This window comes from Myxine glutinosa, chromosome 1 (genome assembly GCF_964187855.1).
Source record: "Myxine glutinosa chromosome 1, kmMyxGlut1.1, whole genome shotgun sequence".
Classification (NCBI taxonomy): Eukaryota; Metazoa; Chordata; class Myxini; order Myxiniformes; family Myxinidae; genus Myxine; species Myxine glutinosa.
Genome location: NC_136261.1, coordinates 61,916,226 through 61,939,588, shown reverse-complemented (window position 1 = coordinate 61,939,588; position 23,363 = coordinate 61,916,226). Strand labels below are relative to the sequence as shown.

The window sequence follows — 23,363 nt, the reverse complement described above, 5'->3', positions numbered from 1 at the left end:
GCTCTCCTCGTGCATGACACTGGCACGCGTAACTAGAAACGAACGGAGCACACGGGAACAGCATCCGAATGAAAGGAACTTCTTTTTTTTTCACCTGGTTTTTATTTCAATTGTACTATTTTAATTAGGCCTCGCCAATTCTGTTTGCGTCTGTCTGTGCATTTCTCATTTGCCAAATAACCTGCCAAACCCCTACCCATGATAACATGTTCCCCATTTTTGGCGGGCGCTTGTAGCTTGTTCCTGCAGTTTTTGCACTGCTTTCTCTGGATGACTCTTAAGCCAAGTGGTGGCCTTGCCAGTTGAGGAGTGCATTTTGTTAGTTTTTTATTTTTAAATAAACCATTGTTTGAAAAGCAAAATCTGCTGGAAACATTATGTATGAGGGCATGTTGAAAATAATGCCTTCCATTTCTTTTCTCCAAAACAGGTAAAGATATTCGAATGAAACAGACAAATTCTACCATGGTGCATATTTATTTCTCAACATGATCACCACTGCAGGTAAAATATATCTGCCAATGTTCATGTAGTTTTGTGACGCCGTCACGATATAGCTGTGCTTCCTGCTGATTTAACTTCACAGCGGCCTTGACGTCATCGTCTGGAAGAAAATTGTTCTCCACGAAGGTGTACCTTATGTTTGAGAAAGGTAAAAATATGAGTCAAGTTGGGGCTGGTGATTCTTTGTGACGGTACTCCTCCATTGACCGTCTCTTGTTCTCACAATCGTAATAGTGCATCCAACTCTCATCTCCAGTCAGTGGTGGAGGTTCATGTGCAGCCTGTGGATGCTGGTTGCATCATTTTCTGGGGAAGCGGCTGCTGCTGATGCAATGCCTATCTATAACCATTCATCTCGTACTCATTTTGCCGACCTCAGAAGGACGACAGGCTGAATCAACTCGCCTGGTGTTCATTGAACAGGATGACAGGGGCTCAAACTGAGGACCCGAAGATCTCAAGCCAGCTTCCTTAACCGTTATGCCAACAGCAGGCGTCCCCAGTCGCGCCGTCCCCAGTCAGTTATCCATACTGTCATGTACAGCACGTCACGGTTCACAGTGTTGGAACACCATGCTGACCTCTGCCATCTTGACAAACGTAGCACTGAGGCTTCTAGGGTTAGTCGCGAAAGTTCACACCCAGCTTGTGAAGAACTCGTGTGCACTTTTTCATTCGAATATCTTTACCTGTTTTGGAGAAAAATAATAGGAGGCTTTACTTTTCAACATGTCCTCGTACATTTGCCAGTAAAGGGCGGCCTACTTAATGATCATACTTTGGTTCACAAGAAATGGTACCACCACTTTGTTTTTCCAAGCTGCTTTTGACATGAGCAATATCGCACAAGGCTTGACATTGCAATTTACAGATTTTATCAGTTGAGTGGGGAAAAACAATTCCACATCTATTAAAAAGACATGTGGCATTCATACGTCTTTATGGCCTATAGTAATGCAGATGTTTTTTTTCTGTTCTGCCCTTCCCCACAACGCTGACCAGCTAACTTGTTTATCAGTGGCCTGATGGAGGTGAAGATTGGGGATCTGGGCCTCGCCACAAGGCTTCGGCCACCAGAGTCTCGCAGACGGTACATTACGTCGTCCTCCGTGTAAATGTATCGATGAATCGGTACACAAATTCTCCCTTTTGGTTTGCCTACTATGGGCTATGCGTGTCTCCATCTTGTGTGTTACTAGTTTCGGATGTGTCAAATCTTTTCATCAATTAATTTTGTATTCATGTGACCCTCCATCCCCTGCTGTCACGGTGATTATAGAGAACAGGTTATTTCCATTTGTTCTCTTTATCCTCCTTCACTTTTGGGATTTTGGTGGTGCTACTTAAATGGAGCATTGAGGGCACACCTCACGTTGCTCTGAAAAGTTGGTGGTGCTCGGCTTTTAAATGTTGCTTATTTATTTGTTTTTCTTGCATTTCCTTTCCAACCTTCATGGTTCAGTACCCATCCCTGATAGCTTGCCCATCGCCTTGTATGTTGATGGTGTTTGGATGTTGTTGTTGTTGTTGTTGTTGTTTTTTTTTAAATTCCATTTACCTATAATGCTTTTGTGGTATGAGTTTTTATTTTCAAATTATTTTTGGTCATCTGCAAAAGTCTGGTTGCCCTAATGCTCAATTGTCTTTGATCTATTTCAGCACGGTATGTGGAACTCCCAACTATTTGGCTCCTGAGGTTTTGGAACGACGGGGTCATGGACCTGAGGCAGATGTCTGGTCATTGGGTTGTGTCATGTGAGTTAATCACAATCGGCATTGGCCGGGATTGGTCCAGCCAGTGCAGAGACTGTTTTGTTCACGTTTGCTGGTGCATTGATGAAAAAGTTTCTTGAAATTTTATTTATTTATCTTTTTTGCAGAGTTCATGTATATATACATTCACACTTCAAGCTGTCACTTTGGATACCGATCATTTGGGATGTCCACAGTACCCGAGTTTCCTGATGAGTAAGACTTTAACTTGAATGTTTCTTTTCCTATCCACCTCTAGGTACACTTTGCTCATTGGACGGCCTCCCTTTGAAAGTCGTGACCTGGAAGAGACTTACCGAGCTATTCGCCATGCTGCATATCCACCGCTACCACCTTTGCTTTCTCCGTCGGCACGAAGCCTGCTCACCGCCATGTTGACGCAGCAACCAGACTATCGGCCCACCCTTGATGAAATCCTTACTCACGATTTCCTCACCCAGGTTTGCTAGTACCCACCCATTCAAATGTGAAAAGGAGCCTTTCTGAACCTGTACATGTTCCTTTGATGTAATATCTTGGTTGCTACCCTTTACACCAAATAATCTCCCTTTTCAAATAACTACGGTCCACCTGGTGCTTTTTTTTTTTCCATAAAATGTCCGAGTGCTTATCAAACATACGAGTATTGTTGCATGCCGGGGTATTGGTATCGCCCCGATCATTTTTCTCGGTAAAATAAACCAATGCCCCAATGGTCCAAAAGACATTCTTGCTGTGATGCAAGTGATTTCTACCCCTTCCCCACAACCTTGCAATTGTTGATCAACCTTGCACCGTGGATCAGCATTGATGAAAGAACAGTCTGAATTATCACAAAAATATCAAAACCACAAAAAAATACAAAAATACATTTACCTACACGGCTTTGCAATAGCAATTCCCTGAAATAATATTCCATTTTCGTGGCACTTGTATATTGATCCAAAGTTGTCATACAAGTCTTAACTATTGCAAACTAGCACTGATTTATCAACCCTGCAGGGAAGAAAGTAAATGTAAAGAAGACTTTGTTTGATTCTCAGTGTGTAGAGTATTGGGAGCTCTTTTTTTCGGCAATTTAGTCACCATGGATAGTTTGTAAATCAGTGAACCACAGCACCAACAGGTGTGTGCATGCGTGCTCACTTCCCCCCCCCCCCCCCCCCTCAAGTCCTCCTCAAGCACCAACTCACAGGAGCACAGATTCGGCCTCTCACCCTTAACTATGGTTGGTCAATCACATTTCTAACCAGAAGCTCTCAATCTCATCTCCACCATTCCAAATCAGACTTTGGCCCCAAAAGCTCCCCAACTCTCAATTTTCATGGTTAAATGGCAAAACTACTCCATTGGCTAGTCCTATCGGAAAGTTCAACCAGCCCTCAAAGGGTTTGATCTTTTGCTTTCGTTCTCGATCACCTTTCAATGATTGTCATTTTAAATTGATCCTCCCTATCTTGGAACCATTATATCAATTTAATTAATGTCTGGGGTTCTCGTTATCGTGTGTAAATCTCGAGTCACTTCCATTTAAGTGTACTAGCAACGGTACCTGCCCTGTGGGCGGGGCTTCAATTCGGAGGCCCACATGAAAAGGCAAAATATCAGAAATTAAAGGTTTTTAAAAAAAAGATTTTAAACGATTCATAGAAACATCCGTTAAATCATATCACATGCAAATCGTCAAAATCTAACCAGTATGTCTGTCCGTTCGAAGGTACCATAAAAACTGCTGAACCGATCGCAAATATATTTTCGGTGGGTAATCCTGGGATCCCCAGGAGTAAAATAGGCTATTTAGTTTTGCCAATTCCAGCTTTAGTCTCCAGCATTCTCAGGTTTGGACTCCCGCATAACATTCGCGTTCGCATGACGTTCATTGTGACGTCTTCTTACGTCGAGCAACGGTACCCGCCTTAAGGGCGGGGCTTCAATTGGGAGGCCCAAATGAAAAGGCTAAATATCGGAAATTGAAGCCTTTTTTTTTCTTTTAAACGATTTATATAAAAATCCGTCATGCGGAAACGTCATGCGGGAGCAAGTATCAGCAGGATGTGGCAGTGTGGGAGTCCACGTTTGCACCGATCGCTGCACCGTGTGCCGCACAAACGGCTGCACCGATCGCTGCATAGCTGCATCGATCGGATGTGGCATGAAGGAGGATCTGCACTTCGGCATGAAGGAGGATCAGATCTAACAGATCGCTGTCTCCATCGATCTTGCCAAGGCCGTAACACCTATCGGCTCAAAATCCTTTTAACTGTTGATTTGGTACAGTTACACGTTTCGGGAATTTGGTACACATATCGGGAGTACATACGACACAGCAATTGTGAACAAGATTATCGATCACGATTCACGATCACGATCATAGTGTATCGATCACGATTTGAAAGACGATGGAATAATATTTACCGATATGAACAGTGATGTGGCTTTTATTGAAATTCTCAAGATATTGTTTAGATTTTGATGATTTGTGTGTAATATGATTCAACAGATGTTTATAAGTGAAGTCACGAAAAATGGAACACTTTCATTTTTCTCAATACAGGGCTTGATATTTTCTTATTACAAATAAAATAACCACTATTTTACACTTATATGATGTGTAATGGGGTCTCCTCTACCTGCAGAGACAACTTCAGTGCAATATAACAATTTTTGGTTCTTGCGTGACAGGTTAAAGGCCAAAAAAGGGGGTATTTTTGGCATTAAAATGTAAAGTAGTTAGACTATGACATTTCTTTGATCAACTATTATTAGCAGGAAGGTTTTGAGGTGTCTCCTTATTTTTTTTATGTAAAATTTAAATGCTAAGGTTTATTTCAGTGAAAAAAATTATCGTTCTACCCCTCTTCATTGCGGAGTAATTGAGATGGGAAGATGGCGCTATTTTCAAAGTGAGCTCACTTTGAGTGGTACTAATTATCACACTACTCCTTTACAAATGGTAACAGAATAACTATATCTTTTGCATTTTTCTGTTGTAGATACCATTCTCTGTTGAAGTCTATAAGTAAAATTCAATAAACATATCACATCATAAAAATTTTTGTATGAGAAAATCATCAAAAAATTTCCATCCCCTTATGTCACGTCCGTCACACCCTAATTTATTCAAAAAGTAAGAGTTACAAAAATATGAAAAAATATGCCTGAGACAGCTTCAACCATTAGCTATTCTCAAACATCAAATGATTAATTTGTGCCTTCATGTTAATTTGTAGAAGGGGAAAATAATGATTCAGTCCCCTGAAGTGTCACATCCGTCACACTGTGACGGATGTGACATAAGTACCAGAAATCACAAACGGTGCTACTTTCATGCATTTATACATGTACTTAGAGTTATAATGAAACAAGATGTTATCTTAATGACTTTGTTTGTATTGAGAGCCTAGACATCTGGCTGGTCCCAAATTATCCCTTATTTTGTGCCTTAATTTTCAACCGTGAACATTTTTTTCTAGACTGCACATGGCATGCCTGGCGAGTCATGATATTTTTTCATTTTCTTTAGATGGAAAATCCAGATCCAGACGAAGTTAAAAGGCAAAAGCAAAAAGCAAGAGAACGCCAAAGAAAACGGAGGCAGAAGTTGAACGATAATCCTGAAGAACTGGAAGAATTAAAAGGAAAGGATGCGGAAAGGAAACGGGCAGAACGAGAAAAAGAGAGACAAATAATAACTTCAAGGAAAAAGAGGAAGCAACGTAAGGATGCCAAAATGAGGCCGAGACGCTGCAGAGAGGCAAAGGCTGAAAAGGAAGGAAGGACAATAGTGCATATGAAAGCCAAGAAGGATGTAAAGTCCATGACTCTTGCTGAAAAAAGAGCATATGAGAAGCTAAAGAGGGCATGCAGTCGGGAAAATATGGCTTCACAAACGAAGCGCCGTATGAAGGAAAAAGATAGGAAACGAAAAAAAGAGTATTGGAAGGTACAGCTTAGAATGCCCATGGAAGATCCAATTGATAAAGCAAATGAACTTCCTCAGTCACAGAATAGACCTACAACCACTAGACAAAACCGATATCACCATAGGCAAAGGCTGCTAGAAAGGATGCCAACTTCAAGGGAGCAAAGAGCTGTGGTTATGCAGTCTATACTTCTCTCTGCTTCCCCTGGTTCGAAAAAGATGTATGATCGACATGGGATACTGGTGAAACCAAAGAAAAGCAAACGTTGTTTAACTTCAGAATTTGAAGGAATGATCTTGGATGGGGATGTTGGAAGAAAGATTTCCTCGAGTCATGCCCTGAGGATAAAACAAAAGTACAAGAACATTTCAAAAGCGGCCAAGTCATTGAATGTATCAAGGGGAAAACTGTACAGGGATGTAAGCAAGCAAACTGCGAGTGACAAATGTGAGCAAAGGAAAGGTTGCTACAGAGTGGATCAAGAAAATACAAGATTTCATTTTTCGAGAGGATGTGAGCAGAGCAGTGCCAGGGAAGACAGTGTCGGTTGCTTACAAACAACACAAGCCAAAATATATATTCTGCATGACGGTGGAAGAGGCATACAAAATGTTTCAAAATGGACACTCAGCCTTTCCCTACAAGTACACAACATTCAAAAAATTCCATCCAGCAAATGTGAGGATCCCATGTTCCAGCGACCGTATTCAGTGTGCCTGTCCGAAGCACACCAATGTTGACAGAAAGATAATTGCTTGGAACACCTTGATGAGGAAGAGACAGAATTTCACCTTCCCAAAGCCAAAGGAACTAGCATCAAAGACAGTCTATAGCATGACTAGTATGGTATGCCTACTACGCAGTTGTGCCAATTGTGGGGGTAGCAACAGCCTTAGAAGAAGCCCTGAATGAAGCTGATGACTGCAATGAAAAGGTGTCCTGGATGAGGTGGGAAAATGTAAAATCTCATTGGAAGAATACCAAGGGTGAAGAGTGTGAAAAAACAAAGCAACAGCTAGTGAAAAAAGAAGTCACTCTCAGTGAACTTTTAGCAGAGATGGAGGATGACCTTGAAGACTTTGCCAGACATGTGGCTTTTGCGTACTGGCAGAAAGAACAGCTCAGAAAGCTCAGAGAACCTTCCTGAGAATGAAGTCATCATGATAGCAGACTTTTCGGAGAATTTTGCTGTTGTGCTGCCTGAGGAAACAACAGCTGCCCACTTTGCAACTACACAGATTACTCTGTATCCTGTCATGGTCTATAGGAGGACAGCAGAAGGCGTTATTCAAGATGGCTTTTATGTCATTAGTGATGACCTACGTCATGATTATCATGCAGTCCATGCATTCCAGAAAGCCATACTGGACAAACTCCTTCAGGAAGGTGTCGAAATCTCAAAATTGCATGAATTCACAGATGGGTGTGTAGGCCAGTTTAAGTCACGCCATACATTCATTGACCTCAGTTACCACCACACTGATCATGGACTTCATGTGCAGAGGAACTTTTTTGAGTCATATGAAGGGAAGGGTGATTCGGATGCCCTAGGGGCAGTTCCAAAGACCAAGGCGAGGAGGCATGCTGTGGAGGATCCCAACAACCCCATTCAAACAGCAGTTGACTTTCACCACTTCTGCCAGACTAAACTCTCTGAAGTACATAGGGATAAGCTGAAGCGCCGTGTCTTTCTCTGTGACATCAGAGGAAATACCAAGGGATCGCAATAGGGAAGGCATAGCTGTGAAGAACATTAGATCTCTTCATAGTGTCCGGTCCACAGAAAATGCACTTTTCATTTCAGCTCACGAGAAATGAGAATACAGTCTTCGAGTGGCCAAGAAATGATGACATAGATTGTGTCCACCCATTTGCAATTTTCTGTGGCCCGTTAGACCTCACTGGAGTTGACCCACTGGAAGTCCCAGCCCTCAACAGGATCAAAACTGAATTTGGAAAGAGGAAATGAACTGCTACAGGATTGTGCCTACCATCTAACAGACTTGCTCCAAATCAGGAGTTGATCACACTGTGTTGAATTTTCAGCACAAAGTTGCAAATTATTCCTCCTGGTCATGCTCACTTATCTTTCATGTCTTTGATACATAGGCCTGTAATTGGCTTGACATGGTGGTGCATAATGCAACTACTGTGGAAAATAGCCATTTATTGTTGATACACTATCCTTGTTGAGTGTCAAAATTAGATTTTCACTTACCTTGATGTAATTTCATGTTGTCAGGTTGTCACAGTTTACAACTGACATGTTTGATGTGTTTCTGTTATTTGTTCTCAGCTTTCATAGATTTTAGAAAGACTGGTATCATGTAAAGAATTTCTGTCATGGCAAACTATCATTTATTATGGAAAAGTAACAAGTATCTTATGATTTCCATACATTGTCGCTTATGTCACGTCCGTCACACTGAGGTGATATTGCCTTTAATGTTAAAATACACTGTACTTGGTGAACTAAGAGGGGTATATCGTATAAAGACATGAGGCATACAATAGATTTTGAGAGTATTTTGTACTCATGACCCCTAAAATTTGCCAGAGGAAAACTTTTCACGGTAGATTGTGGTAGAGGGACACAATATGGCAACACCAGCAAACCAATGTTACATTTTTCCATCACAGACTTACACTTAGTATTTTTTTCTGATCGTTTTCACCCCTCTGCATCTTCAAATGCCAAGAAAGTAATATTAATTAGAGGTAAACATTGCTAGGCACATGATCTTATCAGTGTGATGGACATGACATAAGATATTGAATTGTCTAATTCACAAGCCTCCATTTTAAAAGCAAGGCAAGCCGTTATCTTCTAATCATTATTTTTGTACACGTGGACCCTCATACTCTAAAATACAGCAACAGACAAACTGTTTAAAGGTAGAAAATTTTCCACTGCTGATTTCTACATAAGTGTTCCATTTTTCGTGACTTCACTCTTATATGAATCGTTTAAAATAAAAAAGCCTTCAATTTCTGATATTTTGCCATCGCCATATGCAGATTCGCCACGGACCCACGATCGATGTTTCTGTGCGAGAACGTACCTGTTTGTTTGCGAACAGATACGTTTTTCATGGAAGTCCTTCATGAACTTGCTCTCCATGATGTGCGACTAAAGGTGCGACAGGAATGTGGAATTTGTTGGTTTCATGCTTTAGCATTCACCGTATCTGCATTGCCTGTTTGCTTCTGGCCTCCCACCCGTGCGTAGCACGGGTATTTCTCTAGTTTGTAGAATTTCAATAAAAGCCACATCACTGTTCATATCAGTAAATATTATTCCATTGTGTTTGGAAAAACTGGAAATTTGGGAAAAAATTGGAAAAACAATATAGCCTATTTTACTCCAGGGGTTCCCAGGATTACCCACCCAAAGTTTTTTGCGATCGGTGGTTCAGCCGTTTTTCCGGTACCTGGGAACAGACGGACAGACTGACATTTTGGTGAATTCTAGTAAGATGATGATGATTATGATGATATTTGGTGTATATATATATATATATATGTATATTGTTACATGCTCCTCCCCAAACCCCGGTCACGGTGTACCTCCGAGCCCCGAGAGGAGTCACGGCAGAAAGATGTGTTATTCGGTATGTCAAAGATTAATGGTGAAACCACACCAATTGTTACCAACAAACAAGTATTGTATTAAGATCACACAAGAATAACAGTACAAAAAACAATAGTAATCAATTGTACAACAAATATATCATTCCTATGATGGTACCATCAGTTTCGTACAATATAACTCACTATGCTCCAAGTGAGCGAAAAGAACATCCCCAATGTCTCTATCCCGGCTTCAAGCCAAAGTTGATCCACGCTCCAGTGATCGTCAGAACGATGTCAAATCGAGACCAGAATCCCGTTCGGTTGACAGTGACAGTCACGCTGCCAAAGATGTGTAAAGGTGCCCTCAAGGCGACTGGGAAATCACCCCTTTGGATATGGACGTTCAACGGCTCCCTTTATGGCGAACCGCAAATTTCCACTCAAAATCCACGTTGCACACACACACCAGCTTAACTTCTGGATGCGGTGAAATGGTTGAAGCGAGGCAAAGAGCCCAGAGTGATGCGAAATCAGGCGCAAGACAAAAACGGACAACGGGCCTTTTCTCGAGGCGCAACCGCCCTCAAACAACGATTCTCTTTGGAATCGACCGCAAAACCTGACACGCAGGTTGATCTGTCACAGCGATAACAACTCTGTCGCAAGAATCCCTTTCCCGGGAAACCCGAAGTTCACTCGTGACCCTCGTTCGCCGGGGTTTCCTCCAGACCTCAAAGCACCTCGGCTTTCTTGTCCAACTCACTTGCTCTGCCTCCTTTTCCTCTTCTTCCTCTTCCTCTTCTTCCTCTTCGTCTTCGTCCGGTTCCGGTTTCTTTTAAAACATTAACTTTTTTTTACCTTTTGAAAATAGTAATCTCTATTTCACTTAAACGACAACAATAATAGTACATGCAACCAAAAATGTTTACAGTGGATGAGAACCACAACAACGGAAGTGACGAATCCGTAACAATATATATACACTACTCACAATAATTTAGGGATATTGGCAGGTTCTTCAGTGTGGTTGATTTTGTGAATTAATCAAGTTGAAAAAAGTTGTTGGTCCTAATTCTATGGTTATTAATGAGTGTGAAAAAACACAGCATTCTTGATTTCAATACCCTAACCCCTATAAAAAAATATATATACTCCCTCCGTGTGTGTGTGTGTGTGTGTGTGTGTGTGTGTGTGTGTGTGTGTGTGTGTGTGTGTGTGTGTGTGTGTGTGTGTGTGTGTGTGTGTGTGTGTGTGTGTGTGTGTGTGTGTGTTAAGTAATGACTTGCAGTTGGGATTAAAATCAGATGAATCCATTTTGAGTTCTCCAACCTTTAATGAACAAATAAATAACTGCTCGACGTTTCGAACAGCAACACGGATAAACGTGCATCCACTGACTTTTCTCAAGAGTAACCTAAAACAACTCTGTACCCTCCCTTGTATAAGGGAAAAAGGTGGTGGGGACACCGGAACCACCAATCGATGCCATTCTGGAACAACTCGTGCCATTCAAATTTAAACCGTAAATCAAAAACAAAAACCGTTGAACCAACTGAAACCATACATTGGGATGTTACATCAAAACAACCGTTAAATTCACACGTTCGTTTAAGCAAACAAAACGTTGCATAATTCAAATAAATCACAACAACAGGCATTTTAAGGCCATTTTCCCTGCTAGAGCAGGGGTTAGCCTAGAGCTAACGTTTAGTTAACCTAGAGCGTTTCTGCATGAGAGGGCCAAAATATGTACCAGAGAAACTGCATCACCATGCATATAAATTATTACCTCGGTTGCTGTCACTTGGGTATATGTTCTTACCTTAGGTTTGCGATGTATCCATTTGGCTTAATTAGTTTAAGTTACCATCGTCACTTGAAGCAATTGATCATGTTGTTTATTTTTCATCAATTTATTTGAATTATGCTACATTTTGTTTGTGTTACGGATTCGTCACTTCCGTTGTGGTGGTTTGCATCCACTGTAAATATTTCTGATTCCATGTACTATTATTGTTTTCAAAAGATTTATTGTCCAGGAACTGTTTTCAAAAGGTAAAAAAGTTAATGTTAAAAGAAACAGGAACCCAGATCGGGAACAGGACGATGACGAGGAGGAAGAAGAGGAGAAAGAGGGCGGAGCGAATGAGTCGGACAAGAAAGCCGAGTTGCTCCGGGTTCTGAAGCGAACGTTGGCGAGCCAGAGTCACTAGCGAACTTTCGGGTTTCCGGGAAAGGGATTCCTACGACAGAGTTGTTATCGCTGTGACCGGTCAACCTGCGTGTCAGGTTTTGCGATCGATTCAGGAGAGAATCATTGCCATGCCGTGCGCCACGAGACCGGGTCGTTGGCCATTTTGACTCGTGCAGGACTTGTGCTTCGCTCGCGGTTTCGTCTCTTTTCGACCATCTCCGCCGCATTCAGACGTCGATCTGGGGCGTGTGTGTGTGACGTGGCTTTTTGAAGATTAATTCGCCCATACCCGAGGGTGTGATCTCTCAGTCGCCTGTAGGGCGCCTTTGGATTTCCCAGGCACCTTGAGAGCGCCTTTGTGCAGCTTCGGCTGTGTGACTGTATTTGCCATCCGCACGGGATTCTGGTCTCGATTGGACCTCGTTCTGGCGATCGCTGGAGAGAATCAATTTAGTCTCGAAGCCGGGAATAAGAGACATTGGGGAATGCTCGTGTTTCACTCACTTGGAGCACAGTGAGTTAAATATTACAAAACTGATGGTACCATCATAGGACATATTGATTGTACTTTTGAATACTATTATTGTTGTACTGTTATTCTTGTGTGATCTTAATACAATATTTGTTTGTGAGTAACAATTGGGGTGGCTTCTCCCTTGATCTTTGACATACAGAATAACACATTTTTCTGCTGTGACTCCTCTCGAGGCTCGGAGGTACACCGTGACCAGGGGGTCGGGGAGGAGCACGTAACATTTGCTTCAACGTGTGATTTAACGGTTGTTTTGATGTAACATCCTTTTGCGATGAAAACGTCTTCTTCTTCAAATAAAATTAGCTTCTCTTGATTAACCCTCTTAATTAACCCTCTTAAATGTGTTAAGACTGCTGAGACCCCTTAGACCTTTGACGACCCTTTAATTCCCCAAAGACCCTTCAGACCACCAAAATCCTTGAAGACCCCCAAAGACCCGAAAGACTCGAAAGACTCAAAATACCCTTCAAGACCCTGAATACCCAAAGACTCAAAACACCCCGAAGACCCAAAAATACCCTAAAGACCAAGAAGAACCAAAAGATCCTTAAGACCCAAAAGCCTCTGAATACAACAAAGACCCGAAACACCTTGAATACCCAAAACACCTCAAAGACCCAGAAGGCCCAGAGGACCCAAAAGACCCTGAAGACCCAAAATACCATGAAGACCCAAAAGACACCAAAATGGTCAAAGATGCCTACCCATCTGAAACAACGTGTGGTGAGGCGCGCGGAGCGTGCCGAGTCACACTAGTATATTGAATTTGCTTCATATTTGATTGAAGTAATCAAAGTATGCTCTTTTTACTTTGTCCTAATTTTGTGTGTGTGTGTGTGTGTGTGTGTGTGTGTGTGTGTGTGTGTGTGTGTGTGTGTGTGTGTGTGTGTGTGTGTGTGTGTGTGTGTGTGTGTGTGTGTGTGTGTGTGTGTGTGTGTGTGTGTGTGTGTGTGTGTGTGTGTGTGTGTGTGTGTGTGTGTGTGTATTAATTGCTTAAACTTCAAGGTCGAAGTTGTCACCTCATTTTCCTTTTTTTCCAAACTGCAGGGTTTCACTCCTGATCGACTCCCCCTTGCCTTCAGTTCTGTTCCTCCAGTGCCTTCAGCTAAGACTGATCATAGCTTCCTGAGGCGGGCCTTCGATGCTTTGTTCAAGAGGAAGGAGGATGGGAAAGAGAAGGTCAAACATGAAGAAGGTGATGTCAAGCAATTTGCAACCGAATCTGGAAAAAACACTTTGGCCTGTTCAAGCCAGAGCTCTGCAAGTGACCCACAGGTTAGGCCTTTGTATTTGCTGGTACATCTTTTCCATGGTGTCACCATAAGCATCTTTTGATTGATAACCCTTACTATTAATGTTATCAGATTTAAAAAAAAGACTTATGACTTGTAATAGTTTTTACACTGCAGCAATGTACGAATTGAAAGGTTTCTGTCATGTATTTAATTTAATTTTATAATATTTTGAGAAAACTGGGCTGGCACGATGGCCTAGAGGTATGCACACTCACCTGTAAGCCATCTAGCCTGGGTTTGATTTCTGACCCAGCTATAAACTGCCATCCTGGTGTTTCACAGGCAGGTTGATTCATCAATGGGTTAAACTTCAATTCATCATCCGTCGGATGGACATTAAACGGGCGTCCTATCCGCCAGCATTGGTTGGTGGATGTTAAAGATCTCATGGTGTCTCTGCTTAACCTTCTGACAGACAGGCAGCCTCTTCCCTCTCCAAACCTTGACAAAATCACAAACTGATCAAACACTCTCTCTCTCTCTCTTTCTCTCTTTCTCTCTGAAAGGACTGTCTGCAAACCCTCCCATCTACTTTCTCAACAAACCTCTTCGGGTTCAGTCACTCTAACTCTTGGGTCTCATTCTCAGTCATGATCTCTCTTTGACAAGCCACATTTCAACGCTGGCCTCCAAAGCAAGATGCTGAATGGGTATCCTCTGTCATACAAAGTCATTCCTTGGCACACCTAAGCTTATATCCACCAACAAGGCTTTCATCCACAGCTTGATGGAGTACTGCTCTCACCTCTGGTCTTGCTCCCCTGCATCACATCTTGCTCAGCTTGACGCCGTGGAAACCAAGGCTTTCAAGACTATTGGAATCTCTCGCGATGAAGTTGAGTCTCTGGGCCTATCACGTCGCCATTTCCGACAGGTCGGTGGTCTCTTCTTTCTTCTGCCTCATTTCTGGTCTTGCATTTTCTGCCCTATCCATGCTCTGTCCCCCCCACAACTCCCTCTAACAGGTATCTGCAGGACGCATGTGGTACAGCAGCAACCCCCTCCTTGTGAAACTGCCTAAATCCAGAACCACTGCTGATCACTCACTCATTCCTCTTTTTACCCGCCTGTGGAACTACTTCCCACACCCTCTTCCTTCTTATTCTTCCTTCCAGGTTTTCAAGTCAGCTGTTCACCATCATCTCAAGTCATCCTACATCCAAAGCCATTATCTTTTCTACACCCGTTAATCCACCCCACCCCTCCCAACATTTTGCCTATGTATTCATCTTGTACACCCCTTGCATTCTCACCTACCCTCATCTTTACCTGCATATCTTGTTTCTGTCTATCTACTTTCTCCCTCCGCCCTGCCGTTTGCACTAGCTCTTTTTCCTGCTCTTCCCTTTGTTATGTTGTGTCCCCATCTGTTTTGTGTCCTAGCTCTTCCATGAGCCTGGACCATGATAAAAACAAACAACAATACAAAACGTGAAATTGAGGCAAAGCAAATATTGAAATGAAGGAATAACTGGACAAGAAGAATGTGTAAAACGAATGAAAGTCGCAAGTTTAAGAAGACATCAACCAGACTCATTGTCTGGTTGGAGCATTCACTAGGTATGGGAGGTCGGTGGTTCAATCCCAGGCCGACTTTAAAAATGCCATACCATGGACCATAGAGCATAGACTTTAAAAATACCATAGACTTTTAAAATGCTACTTGCTGCTTCCTTGCTTGATGCACAGCATTTATAAAGGATATAGCACAGCCAAACAACCATAGGTTGGCTATCATATTGCAGACTATGATGGGTCTCATGACATCTTCTTGCGTTAATTTCTTGTCAGGGAACTATTTGGAAAAAAAAAAAAAAAAAAAATGCACACGCATGTATGTGTATATATATATATATATGTATGTGTATATATATATATATATATATATATATATGTATGTGTATATATATATATATGTATGTGTATATATATATGTATGTGTATATATATTGTTGCGGATCTCGAGCCCGTCGACATACAAAGGGGGGTTAAACCCTTTTCTCCCTCGGGCCTTCGAGTCCACAAGGCCGCTCCCCACTTTGCACTCGTGGGGGGCGGATCGCTGAGCAATTCCAGCCGCCAACCCCGTAGCGAGCGTGTGGAAGGGTCTCTGGTCAAATACCCAAGTACCTTCTATACACATGCCGCCATGAGAACGGGGGCTGGACCTCGCACGAGTCATGCTGGTCTGATGGGAGGGGGGGAGGGGGAGGGGAGGGTGAGGGATGGGAGGGTGAGGGGATGGGAGGGGGGAGGGGGGTGGAGAGGAGGGCGGAGGGAGGGGGGCAGGGGGGGGAGGGGGGAAGGGAGGGGCAGAGGGGAGAGGGGAGAAGGGGTAGGGTGGAGGGGGGGAGGGAGGGGGGGAACGGGGAGGGCCAGTCAACAATGACGTTGCAGTTCTCATGGTCGGAGAGCAGCACAACAATCGCGACATCGTCCTGCATCTTCGAAAGAGCACGATGTGGATTTTGGAGACTCACCGATCCTGTGACCCACGTCCTCCAGTACCGGCATTGCCGGACGGGGGAAGGGAGACCCGCACATTCCCAACCCGTACATTCGCCCTCTCGACTCAAGCTCGTATTCGAAATTGAAAGCGGAAATCCTTCGTATTCGAATTCGTAAACACGAAATATGAATTAAAATTTAATTCATATCGCACAAAATCGACACAAAACACGGTCGCATAAAGGGGAAAAAACGCAATGGCTTTTCGCCCTGAATTACGTGCAAACGTGTGACGTGTGACGGGATGGAACATCACGTGAGCGAATCAGCGAGCTGCTCGCACTGGCTGAGATTAGCAGGTACTTCGCTGAAATGCACTGAGGTAAATATGAATAAAAAAATATGGATCTCGTCAAATATTGTTTCGGCCATGTTCGTCCCAGGCTCAATGGCCATGTCTATGCCAAATATCAAGCACGTGAGGCTCTCCGTTTCGGAGTCTATCAGTAACATTACACACACACACACACACACACACAAACTGTGTTTTATATATATAGATTACACACACACACACACACACAACTGCTGAAACACACTGCTGAATGGAGAAGGTGGATCAGACTCGGCAACGGTTGCTAGAGTGAGATGTGCATGGAAGAAGTTTCGGGAACTGAGTGGCGTGCTGACTAGGAGGGGAGTGTCGTTGAAGCTGAAGGGAAAGGTGTATGCTGCATGTGTGAGAAGTGTTATGATTTATGGGAGCGAGACATGGGTAATGAACGTAGAGCAGCAACGAAGGTTGGAAAGGGTGGAAATGCGAATGGTTCGGTGGATGTGCGGAGTATCGTTGAGAGAGAGAGGAAGACAAATGATGAATTGCGAAAGATGATGGGAATAGAGCCTGTGATTGATGCTGTGAAGAGGGGCAGGTTGAGATGGTTTCGTCATGTGTTGAGGAAGGATTAAAGTGACTGGTTGAGAAGAGTGGTGGAAATGAATGTAGAAGGAAGTAGAGGACGGGGAAGACCGAGAAAGACTTGGCTAAAGATGGTGGAAGAAGAAATGCTGGCAAGGGGGTTAACAAGGAGAGATGCAGAAAATAGGGCAAAATGGAGAAGATTGTCATGGGGACCGCAAGGCTAACCCCCGCTCTAGCAGGGAAAATGGCCTTTAAAATGCATGTTGTGTTGTTGTTGCGCACACACACACACACACACACACACACACACACACACACACACACACACACACACACACACACACACACACACACACACACACACACACACACACACACACTATAATCGGCCATTATAAAGCTTGCAGTGTTAAGTGTGGAAAATTCTGAGGAGATTTTGGCTGGCTCAATAGCGCAATGGGCTGTTGACGCGTAAGCAATGGAGGTCCGTGGTTCGAGTCCCGTATTGTCAGAATTTTTCTCACTTAGCCCCTCGCAGGAATTTGATTCCTGTTTATCAAAAAAAATGAAAAATATATATATATATACACAGTCACGTGAAAAAGTAAGTACACCCCATGTAAAGTTGACTTTTTCAACATATTTCAACATACAGCTATTTGATCTTCATTTCAACAATATTGATAGATAAAGGTGATATAATATAACAAATATCATGAAACATTTCATTGCATGTTAGTGTCGCAGCTTTTTTGTTGGTCCACCAAATTAACTTCCAATTAAGCCGTGTCCTGTTTGTCATCAGGTGAACCTCTGTGACGAGAGCGGAATGCTGGTCCAAGGCCCCAGCAAGCCACCCGTGAGCCAATTTATTCCAGTGAAGTTGTCTGGCACTTCCCCAGTGCAGATGGGGATCAGCAAGGGCAAACAGTCAATGTATTTGCTCTTTTCCTGCACCCGATCCCAAGTGGTACATGGGGAGAGATAAATAGCCTTGAACATATTTTCCTTTCCACCTTGTATGTAAATTGTCACATTTGTAAATTTAAAATGCTAATAAAAATGAAGTATTCTATGAAAGTTTGAAATAAAAGTTAAAGCATTGCACATTTGGTCATGTTGGTTGTTTTTTTTTGGACAAGTGCAGGCCTGGGGTGTTGTTGCAAATGTTGTTAAAAAAAAAAATCCATACAAGTCTCAATGTAACAGTATAAACAACCCCCTCTGGTTTACTTCTGGGATCAAGATCTGGCAGAGGGGCAGTCTTTTGGGAATCCTTGGACGTGTAATCTGCTGTGACCTTTCCTTACTTATCCAAGCTGGTATGTGCACGGAGGCGATTTGGAATCCTCCACGGAAATGAGTTATTCACAGCGCATAACAGTGCAGAAAGCCTTCATCAGAAGTGCCATGTAGTACGGATGTCCTGGCTGACGCCGGACACTTCGAGAGTTCTCATTTCACACCTGGAAACGGTGGAGTCTCAAATAATGAGCTAATTGGAAATATTTAATGGGAGGCTGAGGTGCATGGCCTGTTTCTCTCAAACTCCAGACATGTTTGTGGCCTCATTTTTTGGTGTCACCCAACCTGCCTTTATTCATTTCTCCCTCGTGAGTCCAACCAGGCTGCATTAACTCAGCTCATGACCCAAAGCTCATTTCTCCTCATCCAAGCCATGCACAACGCCCTCCTACATTCCTTTGACTTCTCTCAACTGTGAAACGGGCTTCTTAATTAACAATGGTCCAAAAGTCTAACAGCGGCGTAGCCGGGCTTGTAAAATATTATAAACTACAAACACACATGATTAGCTTTTTAAACAGTCTCTAATGCTGCTTATAACATCAAACAGACATTTGGAGGAATCCAGACATCCATGAGGTAAGTTTTACTTCCAGAACTGAGCGCAGATCTACTGTAATCTATATACCCTACAAGGGTTGGAGGTGTGCTCATTTACCAAGCAGCTAGCTAGTGCTTGCCAAGCCAGCCGTCCATTAACGGTTTTTGAATGGAGTGCTTGCTCGAGTGCTTAAACCACTTGGCGATCTCTCCACAAGAAACTTCGTAAATGAACACACCCAATGTTCTTGAAACCAGACCATAGATCGACTGTAATCTATGTACCCCAAAGAGGAATGACCTTTCATGCCGCTCTCGAAGTGAGCGGGTGTTTATGCCATAATGACATCATATACGTAATGACGTAGCATGATGGCCAGACACAAAACTTCCGCCACTTTAAAATGTAAGATATATATTTGACCTCCAGTAACGTTGCAGTCTCTGCAAAGGGATTAGTGTTACGATTAGATTTACTATAATAATAACGTTATGTTGAAGGAGCTGGGGCTCCCACGTCGATCGGAAGAATGGACGCGACAAAAAGCTGGAATTCATCCGAGTTGCTTTAATCAAACCAAACACTCAGGCACTCTGAAAAGCCCGTTTATCGGGCAGCAATATATATACATATTATCCCGGAGCGTTTGCCCAGGAAAGGCGAGAGGGGGCGTGGCCCAGCGTCCTGGCTGTGGCCTGGCAAGTTGAGGGCGAGCCTGCCCGGGCATGCCCGGGCGTCCCGACCGAGGCCTGGCAAGTTGAGCGCGGGCCTGCCCGGGTGTCCTGGACGAGCCCGGCATGGTGATCGCTCCGCGTCCTTGATAGGTGCAAGGCGATTGTGAAAACCCAGCGGTAGCCGCTACACACGTCCCCCCAGAATCGACTTGCACCGGCAGGGTCAATTTGAGGGGGGTCCTGATGACCCGGCCGAAGCGACCCCTGGCGGGTCGTGGGAGGGGGTCCGGTGTGGTGGTGGGCGGTCGAGTGGGGGGCACCGTGGACGGGGGGCGGCCTCGCCGCGGCGGAAGGGCCACCCGTGGTGGGTGGTCGACGTCTACGTGCGCCGGCTTGAGGCGGTCCACCGCAATCCGGTCCGACCTGCCGCCGATGTCGATGACGAACGACTTGTCGTCCCGTCGCAGCACCCGGAAGGGCCCGTCGTACGGCGGCCGGAGTGGCCCCTGATGTGCGTCGTGACGCACAAAAACATACTGCGCTGTGCGAAGTGCTGGGGGGACGTAGGACTGGGGGTCACCGTGGTGGGATGTTGGCACGGGGGCAAACCGTCGGGCGGCCTCCTGGAGGTCCGAGCGCTGGTGAGCTGCGGACCAGGGACTGGTAGCGTCGGGCACGAATTCGCCCGGGACGCGTAGCGCCTGGCCATAGACAAGCTCGGCGGTGGATGCCTGGAGGTCCTCCTTGGGGGCCGTGCGGAGGCCCAAAAGGACCCACGGCAGCCGGTCGGCCCAACCGCCGTCTTGAAGGCCGGCCATGAGCGCGGCCTTCATGGAGCGGTGGAATCGCTCGCACAAACCGTTTGCTTGGGGGTGGTAGGCCGTAGTACGGTGGAGCTTGACCCCCAGGTTGCGGGCGACCGCGCCCCACAGCTCGGAGGTGAACTGTGGTCCGCGGTCTGACGAGATGTCCGCCGGTGCGCCGAAGCGGGCGACCCAGGTGGCGATGAAAGCCTGCGCCACGTCGGCGGTGGTGGTGGAGACGAGGGGAACGGCCTCCGGCCACCTGGTGGTCCTGTCCACCATGGTGAGCAGGTGTGTGAACCCCCGTGACGGGGGGAGGGGGCCCACCAGATCCACGTTGACGTGGTCGAAACGTCGTTCGGGCACGGTGAAAGGTGCCAGCGGGGCCTGGGTGTGTCGGTGGACCTTGGCCCGTTGGCAGGCCGTGCAGGTGCTGGTCCAATCGCGGACGTCCCGACGAAGGCCGTGCCAGACGAATCGCGCCGACACCAGCTTCTGGGAAGCTTTCCGGCCCGGGTGGGAAAGGCCGTGGAGGGAGGCGAAGATGCGGCGTTGCCAGGTGACGGGCACGATGGGGCGAGGCTGGCCTTGGGAGACGTCGCAGAGCAGGACAGTGTCCGCGAAGGGGATGTCGGCCAGGCGGAGGCCCGTGTCCGCCGCCCGGAGGGCTTGCACCGTGGTGTCGGTGGTTTGGTCCGCCGCCATAAGCGCAAAGTCCACGCCCAGGTGGACCGCGTTCGCGCTGGCCCGGGAAAGACAGTCGGCCACGGCGTTGTTTTTGCCGGCGACGTGCCGGATGTCCGTGGTAAACTCCGACACGGCGGAGAGGTGGCGCTGTTGGCGGGCCGACCACGGCTCCGTGACCTTGGCCATGGCGTAAACCAACGGCTTGTGGTCGACGAACGCCGTGAAAGGTCGGCCCTCCAGGAGGTGGCGGAAATGGCGGACGGCCAGGTGTAGACCGAGGAGCTCCCGGTCAAACGTGCTGTATTTGAGCTCGTTCGGCCGGAGCTGCTGGCTGAAAAAAGCGAGTGGCTGCCAAACCCCGTTCACCCATTGCTCATGTACGGCGCCCACCACGTAGTCGGAGGCATCCGTGGTGAGGGCGATGGGAGCGTTGAGCACCGGGTGAGCGAGCAGTGTTGCGTCGGCGAGGGCCCGCTTTGAGCTTTGGAAGGCCGCATCCATTGCTGCGGACCAGGCGATGTCGTGCTTGGCCGGCTTGCCCCGGAGGGCTTCGTAGATGGGCCGCATGAGTTGAGCAGCGCGGGGCACGAAGCGGTGATAAAAATTCACCATTCCCAGGAATTCCTGCAGGGCCATTATGGTGCGGGGACGCGGGAACGTGGTGATGGCCTCGACCTTGGTTGGCAGCGGCACGGCCCCGTTCTTGGTGATGTGGTGGCCCAAAAAATCAACGGCCGTCGTGCCGAAGTGGCATTTGGCCGGGTTGACGATGAGGCCGTGCTCGCTGAGGCGCCCGAACAGTGTTCGGAGGTGGAGGAGGTGCTCGGCCCGGGACGTGCTGGCGACGAGGATGTCGTCCAGGTAAACGAAAAGGAACGGCAGGTCACGCAACACGCCGTCCATCAAGCGCTGGAACGCCTGAGCCGCGTTCTTGAGACCAAACGGCATCCGCAAGAATTCGAATAAGCCGAACGGCATGATGACTGCCGTTTTAGGGACGTCGGCCGCCCTGACAGGTACCTGGTGATATCCCCGTATGAGATCAATTTTCGAAAAAATGACCCGTCCCGCCAGACGGGCGGAGAAGTCTTGGATATGCGGGATCGGGTACCTGTCGGGGGTGGTAGCGTCATTGAGACGGCGGTAGTCGCCACACGGGCGCCATCCACCCCCCGGCTTTGGCACGATGTGCAGTGGCGAGGCCCACGCGCTATCGGAGCGCCGCACGATGCCGAGGTGCTCCAACGCGTCGAATTCGGCCTTCGCCACGGCGAGCTTGGCTGGGTCGAGGCGGCGGGCCCTGGCGTAGACCGGCGGGCCCGTGGTTGGTATGTGGTGCTCGATCCCATGCCGTACTGCGACGGCCGAAAACGTCGGCCGCGTGAGGGCCGGGAACTCCGTGAGCAGGCGAGCAAACTCGTTCGCCGCTGGGACGGCGCATGCCAGCTCGGTCGGCGCGGAGCTGCTCAATGTGCATACCAGGGAGCTGAAGGTTTCGGCGTTGATTAAACGACGCCGTTGGACGTCCACCAGCAGTCCGTGTGCACAGAGGAAGTCGGCGCCTAGCAGAGCCATGGGCACGTTTGCGGTTACAAACGTCCAAGCAAAGCGTTGGCCGCCGAAGCAGAGGGTGACGTTGCGCGGGCCGAAGGTGCGGATGGTCGATCCGTTGGCCGCAACCAAGGAGGGGCCGCAAACCGCGGATTGCCTGTCCTGGTCAGAGGCGGGTATGACGCTCAGTTGGGTGCCGGTGTCGCACAGGAAGCGCCGTCCGGACGCTTTATCCGTGATGAACAGTAAGTTGCCCGTGTGGCCGGCGCTCATGGCTGGTAATGAACGCCGGCCCGGCCGTTTCCCGGCCTGCCGAAGGTGCACGGGGGTCGGCATGTCCGGGCCTTCTGTCCGAACCTGGCATGATAGTAACACCACGCTTGGTCAGGTGGAGGCCCCGGTCGTCGTGCTGGAGGTGGTCGGCTCGGTGTAGCGGCCGCCAATTGCAGCGGCAGTTCGGTCGTCGACCGTGCCGGGTGCTCGGACGGCGGTGGGTCCCATGTCGCCGCTGCGATGCGCTGTCCTGCGGCGGAGATCTTGTCGGCTTCTCTGGCAAGGGCCCGGGGATCTGTGATCGTCGTGCTTGCCAGGGCGAGGCGTACCGGGTTAGGCAGCTGACGGAGGAACAGCTCCCGGAACAGGAATGCCGGAGAGTG

The 23,363-nt window shown here is 46.6% G+C and overlaps 1 protein-coding gene across 3 annotated transcripts in view; it reads left to right on the top strand.

Annotated features, from left to right (window-relative positions):
* Positions 1-18,253, top strand: part of LOC137424569 (serine/threonine-protein kinase PLK2) — a 38,085-nt gene extending 19,832 nt beyond the window's left edge. For 2 of the 3 annotated variants that reach the window (XM_068112176.2, XM_068112159.2), the window contains 5 exons: positions 1,507-1,594; positions 2,164-2,259; positions 2,516-2,717; positions 13,529-13,756; positions 17,952-18,253. In XM_068112176.2, the coding sequence (XP_067968277.1) occupies positions 1,507-1,594; positions 2,164-2,259; positions 2,516-2,717; positions 13,529-13,756; positions 17,952-18,134 (797 nt within the window). In that variant the 3' untranslated portion in view covers positions 18,135-18,253. The remainder of the gene's footprint in view (positions 1-1,506; positions 1,595-2,163; positions 2,260-2,515; positions 2,718-13,528; positions 13,757-17,951) is intronic. The other variant, XR_013622491.1, reaches the window with a different exon arrangement.
* Positions 18,254-23,363: the final 5,110 nt, after the last annotated feature.